This window comes from Lycium barbarum, chromosome 9 (assembly GCF_019175385.1).
Source record: "Lycium barbarum isolate Lr01 chromosome 9, ASM1917538v2, whole genome shotgun sequence".
Classification (NCBI taxonomy): domain Eukaryota; kingdom Viridiplantae; phylum Streptophyta; class Magnoliopsida; order Solanales; family Solanaceae; genus Lycium; species Lycium barbarum.
In genome coordinates, this window is record NC_083345.1 from 18,082,938 (window position 1) to 18,092,708 (window position 9,771).

General features: G+C 34.8%; 1 protein-coding gene across 1 annotated transcript; it reads right to left on the reverse strand.

Moving 5' to 3' along the window:
* Positions 1–417: 417 nt before the first annotated feature.
* On the reverse strand, positions 418–8,389 carry LOC132610457 (peptide chain release factor APG3, chloroplastic). The gene is made up of 15 exons (XM_060324749.1): positions 8,188–8,389; positions 7,789–7,845; positions 6,571–6,651; positions 6,421–6,478; positions 6,162–6,265; positions 5,984–6,035; positions 4,951–5,000; positions 4,373–4,438; positions 4,111–4,275; positions 3,727–3,799; positions 3,503–3,635; positions 1,917–1,974; positions 1,288–1,335; positions 884–967; positions 418–785 (listed from the first exon to the last, which is right to left on the reverse strand). The coding sequence occupies exons 1-15, from the start codon at positions 8,335–8,337 to the stop codon at positions 717–719; spliced, it is 1,248 nt and encodes a 415-aa protein (XP_060180732.1). The 5' UTR covers positions 8,338–8,389; the 3' UTR covers positions 418–716.
* Between the last annotated feature and the right edge of the window lie 1,382 nt (positions 8,390–9,771).

Below are 9,771 nucleotides of genomic sequence, written 5' to 3' on the forward strand. Positions count from 1 at the left end.
AAAATCTACCAACTTATGAATCTTTTTTTATAAAATATAAACTTATAGATCAAATTTTATATTTAAAAATTTTAAAATCATGATTTGAAACCCCAAATCATGTCTTTTTGGATGATTTGGAATCTGAAACCATGCTTTGAAATCATGAGATAAAATTCATGTCCAAACGCTAATTTTCCAAACCATGATTTCAAAGCACATGTTCAAACGCCTACTTAGGTTGATCTTTTACTGCGACCCATATATAATACATCAATCAATTTAATATCATTTGGTTTGTACCTAATCAAATTGTGTCATAAATCAGACGGGGAAAAAAAGTCAAAAAGAAGAAATCAGGAAACAGATCCGTAAAATATCAGCGTTATGCACAAGCAAGATATTGGTTTTCAAATAATGAACTCGATGAGGGCAATATGCACAAGCAATTATATTGATTTTCAAATTGATGAGGGGCATATGCACAAGCAATACATTAATGTTCAATAATGAACTCCTCGTCGAAGTGTTCTGTAACATTTAGAAGCTAAGTTCCTAAATGGCGATCTGACAGAGCTCCCGGTTAGCACTAGATTTCCTCATTCGTTTGTACTAATCCTAGATTGACAACAATTGTAACAAGAATGATATACTTATGGTACATTTAAACACTGCTGATCCGAGGACCTATCAGGGATTTGTGCAACAAGTGTTCCACGAAGGAAGGTCTCAAATTGTTAAGCAGGTGCACTGGCAGATTCAGCAAGTTCTTGCAGTAACTCTTGTTGCTCCAAAGTAGAACAAGACTGCACAAAGACAAAATTGGCATGACAGTCTTAATGGAAATTCTTACCATCCCCTCCCCTGAGGGGTTTCGAATAGCTACTCTGCAAAAGTAACATACCTGCACAGCCATCTCAATGTCACCCTCAAGAAACGACATAAGAGAAAAGTTCATTTTTAGCCGATGATCAGTCACTCTATTGTCCTGTGAACATCAGAGAAAAGAGATCAGAATGATGGAAAGATGGCGTGCAGGGGCGGGTAATCCAAAAGAAAACTTTAGGAACCAGTCAGAATATTTCCAGAATGCAGAAACAGGAGCATGCTTCATTTGTACTATCACTTCTTAAACATAATCAGGAAAAACACAACAAACATTCGGAGTTTCCATATTCGGTAAAACTACTTGATTCTATGAACCAAAATTGCAGTTCGAGAGAGTGGTAGGATATTACACCATTATAAAATTGGATGCCAAAAGTTTCTTTTGGGGAAAAACATATTTTCCAGTTCAAGGCTAATTACCTTGTAGTTGTATGTCCGAATTTTTTCTGACCGAGCACCAGTACCTACCTGTCATTGTAAATATAAATAGTCTAATCAGGAAAATTGGCAAGATATCTTGTGCTCGTGCTCTTTAATCTAATACGATAATTTAAGAGATCATAAGGCTTAAAATTGACTGTATCATAAATATTGTATCAACTTGACAACTTGTTCATGCTATGTTAACCCAGGAAACAACTACAACATTTAGGATTCAATTGGTTTTGCGGCTCATTACAATTTTTATTTTTTTTAGTTTTATGTCAAATCTCCCAAGATATCTTTATTTTTACACCCAACAGATCTTGCAGGATCATTTTCTTCCATTCAAATTGTAAAGAGTTGTGTAAAACCATTTCCTCGACATTTATCTATCACAGACACCATATCAATATGAAAGGTTTGTAGTAGTGAAGGTTTATATATTAGATGATCAGCAGGTAGACATATGTAAGCTACTTGAACTTCGGAACATATAGGTATGGTCTGTATGGATTTCAGATTAGATCATTTTAAAGAAAATCAAGAAAATATGTTATCAAGCATGTTGATTTGAGTTTGCACCTTCCTATGCTTAGTTCAACGATGTGAAGGCTTAGTCATCTTACCTGCAATTTTCTCTGGTTTCTTATTGACTCCTGCTGTTCCCTTAACTTGATCTCATACCTGGAAGAACGTCACAAGTCATACTTCATGCACAGATAATAGTAATTCCAGAAGTTATGAACATAGTAAATATTTACATAAACATCACCTCATGTTAGTATAAAGAAAAAGAATGTGCAGGAGTGAAATAACAAGAATGGACCAATTATAAAGAGGATGCATATATAGGACATAGAATGTCCATGGCTCTTCAGCCTAGACAGTTATTCCGAGGACCAACAAGATTTTGGTTCTAGTTCACTAGCAGATAACTAATGACATATTTCCTTGCAAGTAAGATTACGTAGAGATTCATCTATGCATATGACCACCATAGAAATTGTAAAATGGTGAAGATCGACTAGAAAAGGGATGACACAGAGGTGTAGTTCTTGGACAATTTTCCTTCCAGTGATTGTCTTGATTTATCGATCACCGCCCCTATACGCCAGTGACCAAAATTTTGACAACCCCAAATCACATAGCCTTGTGGACTTCCAGAAAAGCGATTGAAGTATCAAACCACATGATGTGTAAAAAAAGTAGTCACAAAATGAATTTAAGTATAAAACACACCTAAAAGATAAAAGGCAAACTATAATAGACCTTTATGGTCATCTGAAACTTTGTTGATCCACATCACTAATAAATATGTGTTTGTTTGATGCATGGGAGACTTAAAAGTTCGTCTATGTCAGAGTGTGAAACATTTTAACCTGGAGCAGCCATGTGCATATCATTGTCATAGAACATAGCCAATACTAAACAGATTCTTCTTTAATCATGCAGGTTTCTCTAGTTCATGCTGTTATATATGGCAAGGTTATCTAGATATGAAGAACATATATCACATGCTTAATGAAAAGCATATCTGACATGGGGGTGGATTTAGGTGGGTTTGAGGGTGTTCACCCGAACACCCTCGGCAAAAATTACACTGTATATATAGGGTAGATTTTTTGTATTTATGTACATATATAAGTTTTGAATACCCTAAACAAATGCAAAAGGTTAGCTCAAATGGTCCAGTGTGTTCAAAATTCACCCCAGCATCCAAGGTTCGATTACAGAGACAACATTATTTTTTATGTTTAGCTTTTGTTATTTTTTTCAAACCCCCCGAGTGAAAATCCTGAATCCGCCACTGAATTCTGACACAGGCAATCATTTAAAGTTATGATTTCACTCTCAAACTAGCTAGCAAAAGGTGTTCTAAGCAGTGAATTTCTTTGACATGCAAACAAAACAATTCCGCAGAATTGAAGTAAAGATCCATCAGACGTAGTGGTAAGCTCAAACACCAGAAACTTTCTTTATAGGATCTATAAAGCAGTACTTCAGGTTCATATCAGTAAGTTTCTTAAGTAAACATATCTAGTTGCTTTCAGAAAAGGTCAACTATACAAGCAAGGGCTTCTCACCTAATCCATAGGAGTAATCTCATTCAGATCTAAGTTGAGCAATTCTGTTTTTTATCTTTTATTTTTATATAATAAAGTTCATTAACTCCATTACGGGAAATTCTGATATGTGAATCAATGTCACTTACAATTTTGCTCTCAATAGTTGGAAAGCACGATTCTTGTTTTTAAGCTGACTCCTTTCTTCAGTACAAAATATTCGAATTCCGGTTGGTTTATGGTAAAGATCTACTGCAGTCTCCACCTTGTTAACATTTTGCCCTGCATAGCATAATCATGCATTAATATGTGCATGTCGAAAAGTTCATGTTTAGGGAAATGTAATAGAACATGAAGTTGAATCATCATCTACCTCCAGCACCACCAGAACGTGCTGTTGTTAGTTCTATATCCTTCGGGTCGATTTCCACATCAACTTCATCGGCCTGAAACCAGATAATATACCAAGGATGAAACCAAAAGAAATAATAAGTGCAGAACAACAGGGAACTCAAAAGACCTACGGATACCTGGGGAAAAGCAATAAAAAAGAACATCATAAAAACACTAGGAAAAATTGGAAGTCTGGTGACCGACGGAAACTCGGGCATGCATGGTGATTTAAATGATGCAGCAAGCTATGTGATTGCTACAACATCTGGGGATGAACTTGCAGATAGTACAATTACATAAAAAAGATGGCCATATTGAGATGGACTAAATAGCAGAGAATTTTGAGTGAACATGTGTAACTAACCTCAGGCATGATAGCAACTGTTGCCGTAGAAGTGTGAACACGGCCTTGAGTTTCTGTTAGCGGTACACGTTGAACTCGATGAACACCAGATTCATATTTCAATTTACTATAGACTCGGTTGCCTTTGATCTCCATCACATATGTTTTATATCCTCCTTTTTCAGCCTTGACAAAAGATGATGTTAAATAGATCAGAGGAAGAAACTATTTCTTTCTAGAAAATGAATATGTATGTGTCAATTAGAATTTAGTCCATATTTACCTCGGAGCAAGAGATCGGAGCAAACTTCCAAGAGTTTCGTTCGCTGTATTTCTCATACATACGCACCTAAATGATGTCAAAGCGAAGAAGAAATAAGTGTGCCATGCCATGAGATCTGAGTTCTTCATTTCACGGTATTTGGAAAAGCAATAACCACTTCCTTCATAACTCAGTGGATGAAATAACACTTTAAAGACTCTATATTGGTTGATAATGTAACGGTGACCAAGATATTTAAAGTCACATTTATTTATTTCTTAGCTGTCAGCAAGCTATTGCACTTTGGACCCATAAAAGCCAATATGTTGTAAGGCAACATATACTGTCTAACGCATGTCACTGTTACAAGAGTTGAATAAAGGGCAGCCCGGTGCACTAAGCTCCCGCTATGCGCGGGGTCCGGGGAAGGGCCGGACCACAAGGGTCTATTGTACGCAGCCTTACCTTGCATTTCTGCAAGAGGCTGTTACAAGAGTTGAATGAACAGATAAATTAAAGTTCTTCTTTTTTTGCAATATCTCAAAAAGTATCACAACTATATAAAAGAATCCAGAAGGACTAAGGGAACATGTACCTACAAGATCACCAGCCCAAATTCCAGCCTCATCCCCGCCAGCACCCGCCCTGACTGCAACACATAAGAGTTAAAGACCTTTACCCAGAAATAAAGCTTTTTGTGAAAAAAAAAAACTTAAATAAACATATAAGAGCGAGAGTATTCAAAATTAAACAGCATACAGGGGCGCACATCACACATGCCGATTAACCCTTAAATTTCAATATTTGTAGCTACTGATGTGCTAGAATCTAAAGTGGTAATCATGCCACATCCAAGGATTTATAAGCGGGACAACTATTAGAGGACTTGCAAACAACGAGATGCTATCAGCGTGAGTTGTTCTCGATTTCATCAAATCTGCAATAACATAAAGGTAAAACTCAATGTGTCCATTTAAAGGGACACACGATGATAGCATGTACTCTCCCAGTCATCAATTGACTTACTTCTGTTTTATCCCGTCCATAAAATATGAGCTATCTCCTATATTCGAAAAGATTTTTCCTCCAACAATTTAAGAAAATATAAGATAGTACTAATTTATATCAACTCAAATTTGATAATAGTACTAATTTATATCAACTCAAATTTGATGTGAGTCTTTTGATTAACTTTTCCAGTTTCTCACATTCGACACATTTTTTTTTATTTTTTATTTTTTGAAACTGAATCACATTCGAAACATTTTCCTCTTAAACTCTGTGAAAACCAGTCAAGGCATATTGATTTTAGTTCGATGGAATAAAAGAGTCTGTAAAGACATTTAATAGTCTCGTGCAATCAAAAAGCGTATTTTTCTAAACTACCCTACATGTTGTGTTTAACGTCTTAATTAACTCGCCACTAACCTTATCTTTTGTTCCACTTCTAAATATCTCAAGAAAAGCCTCATGGTTTTTACATCTGCTCATTAAGTTCCTACAAATATTCTACTTTATTATCAACTGGATCACTTAATTGTTGTTTGAAGTTCATGAATCTGAAACTAAGACGCAGAGCAGAAAACTCTACGAACAAATCAAGACAATAAGGCAAAGTAAGAGAATATATACCTTCAAGCATAATATTCCTAGCATCAAGAGGGTCACTTGGAAGGAGCATTAACTACAATCATGAGGAATATCGTCATAATCCCACAAAAATTCCGTAAAAAAAGTAAATACGAGAACTATCTGGGAACTGAAATAAGAAAGGTAAATAAAAATACTTTAATAGAAGAACTGTAACAACCTTAAACTTCTCCTCTAGCTCTTTGATTTGTTCTGTCAACGATTGAATTTCAGAGGCTACCATCTCAGCCATGTCCTCGTCAGTGCCAGCTTCTTTAGCTAAAGCTGCCAGGAATAGAAGAGATTGTCACATATATGTATAAAGTATAAACTGCTACAAACAGCAGCAGTCTAATGAAAGCATGGAGGGAGAGCTAGCAAGTGGCAATAAAAATTCTTTTCAGGAAAATGTTAGGAGTATCACAAAAGTGGAAGATAACCTTTTGCTTCTTCCAGTTGCTTCTCACAATCCTTGAATTTCTTGTATGTTAACACGACCTAGCTCAAAACCAGGCAACAAAAGTGTGAATAAAATAGAGTGTATCTTGTCAAGGGTGAGAAGGAGATAAAATGACAGTTAAGTGAGGTACTTCATCTAGCTCTGCCATTGACTGCGCCAGCTTCTGATATTCACTTGGATTTGAGACAACATCTGGATCAGCAAGCTTAACCTGAAAGTTATTCAGTAGTTTTAAATGTAATTCCTGGGCTTTCCACATTATAAAGGAAATATGAGAAATTTGACCACATTTTATATAGGCTTAGACATTGAACCAGCCAAATAGGAGACCTGTCTCCAATTATATGTTGCAAAAACCTAATTCACCATATCTTTCTGTCATAACTGCTTGAATAAATTAACATAAGTATTCAAATAATACCGAAACACTGCTAACAGAGTCTTAAATGCAAACTTAGAGCCTGTTTGGATGGGCTTATGCCTATAAGCTGCAAACAGCTTATAAGCTAAAAAAAATAAGTTGGGGTAGTCTAACTTATTTTTTTTGGCTTATAAGTTGTTTTCAGCTTATAAGCTGCTTTAGATAAGCTAAGTCAAATGGGCCCAATTATTTTTTTGAGCTTATTTTAAGCACAAAATGACTTTAAGCTGGCCAGCCAAACACTCAAAAAAACTGAAAACAGCTTATAAGCAACTTATAAGCCAATCCAAACGGGCTCTTAAGGTCCAGATCACTCATCTGCTGTATGTAGCATAACTTTTTAACTAACCATGTTATGGTCAGGCTGAGCCTAAGTCTTCCAGAGCGTACATATTTGAGAAGACATTCACATGAATAAATCTACTACAACGCTTATTGAATTAATTCGTCTAAACCAGTTTTTCAAGAAATTTTAACTCAATACCGGACTAATATGAATCCTCTATATCCTTCCGCTCAATTCAGACCCAATATTTTATTTCAAAGACTAATCTTCGTGTCCATATATGATTTTTGTTTATCTCCTTTAAACAAAGTGTTAGGTTCATTCCATCGACCTATCACACCCCTCTTCTTTTAAGGGGAACTATTTTCACTAAAGGGGTTGTTTGGTAGCTGGTTTGGAGGTGAGTTATGCAGGGTAGAAAATGCAATAACTAAAACCTGCATAATCAATCCCTATATAAAATAATACATAGATTCCCTCATAACTAATCCTTGTATTATTAATACCAGCATAACTCGAACCAACTACCAAACGAGTAATTTGCAAATCCAGAAAGGAGTGTAAACAAAACAGGAAATTCAAATGAAGACAACAAATTCTTGGAAGTTCAAAAAGCATAACAGATTCAGAAAGAAGCATACCGACAATTCTTTCCACCTTTTCTCAGCTGATTCAAGTTTTGTTATTAGATAAGGTTCCTGCAATATTCCACAACAACAAGTATTAAAAATGATTACATCAGAAAAAGCTTAACATAACAATATCCAATTACCTGAATTCCTAAAATTCACATCCATTACCACACATCGCATTACTGATTAATCAAAATTTGGAAACTAGGTAAAAAGTTTAAAAAATTCATGAAAAATTGCTGTCAGTAAAACTCATTTGACTGCTCTCGAAATCCAAAAGGTACCACGTAAATTGAAAGAGAGGGAGTATATTTATATTTTTTGTTCAGTCTTCACTCTAATTATTCAAAATTATGGTTATATGTAGTAATTTTATGGGGTAAAAGAGATGGATAAAATAGTACGGACCGCCATGCAAATGATTCTTCTTGTAGAAGGAGTAGTAGGGTTAGGCGGAGCTGGAGTGAAAGGTGTTCGTCCATTAGAGGAACGGCGTCGTATTGGCCATTGAATAGAAGATATTCCGGCAACGAAGCCTGTGTTAGATAGAGTATTCATATGGTTCTTTGTTGCAGCTCTGTAAGACTGAATGAATGGATAACTAAATATTTACGGGAATATATATATATAGTGAGGAGGTGAAGGATTTGTGGGTCATTTGCACTTTTATCCCTATTTTGTGCTGGTCTCTAGTTTTTGCTCTCTAGATAAATAAATAAATAATTTTTTTTTTTTGCTGTGCATAAATTTATATTTTTGTTCACCATCATATTTCGTGCTCTCAAAAATTTATTATGCTAGATATAAATTTGATTTTAAAGGAAAAAATTAAACAAAGATCAGTCCATTCGGAAGGATAACAATTAAAAAAGGGCATTTAGCAGGAATGTCCTTATTTCGAGGCGGTCTTTAATTTTTGTCTCTTAAATTGATGGTCTTTAATTTTTGCTCTCGGCTAAAAAAGTGTCCGAAAATCGACATTCTGCACCAAAGTCAAAAACAGAAAATATCGCAAGGCAAGATTTCATAGCAAAAAAGAATAAAAATCGCAAGGCAAAATTTCATAGCAAATTATGCCTATTCAGGGTAAAGCTATGCCTCAAGGCATAGTTCTGTAGAAATTAAGTTTAAGGCATAGTTCTGTAGAAATTAAGTTATCCTACAGAATTGTGCCTTCACGCAGAGTTCCTACGTAGAAGTTATACCCCCCCCCCCCCCCCCATGTCCGACATAGCTCTATAGGATACTACAAAATAGGCATAATTTGCTATGAAAAATTTTATCTTGCGAAATTGTCTTTTTACTCTGCTTGGTTCGAACCCAAATTTCTAATTTTGTATAAACGCAAATAAAGATACTTTGGGTCACAAATTTTCATTAATTGGAAGATTGGGACAAAAATTAAATACCACCGATTTAAGAGACAAAAACTAAAGACCAGTCCACATGAAAGACAATCCGCGCAATTTTTTTAATTTACTAAACGGTGTATGCCCGTGCTGCGCACGAGCCCAACACTTTAGATTATAGTGTATGTATGTGTATGTAGTTGTGTTTGAGTAGTGATAATATATATATATATATATATATATATTATATTTCTAATAAACATACATAAGTTTGCACTGTTTTTATGCGCGCGCACACACACACACACACATATATATATATATATATATATACTATGTTCAAAACACGACTAATATAACATTGTAGTTTGTGCTCCGTATCCAAAACTTTATTATATTAGTGTTTGCTACGAATACAAAATTGACAAAAAATTATTAATACTTTTTAAAAGAGAAGACTTGTTTAAAAGGAAACTATTTTCTTGAGATAAAACAATAACAATATTTAAGCATCAATTGATACTTTGAATTTTAATTTGATTAATTTAAAGGTGTAAAATATTCTATTGTTAATGTATGTAGATTGGACCTAAACAATACTTATTATTTTTTTTATCAAATTTTGATTTGGATAATTCAAATT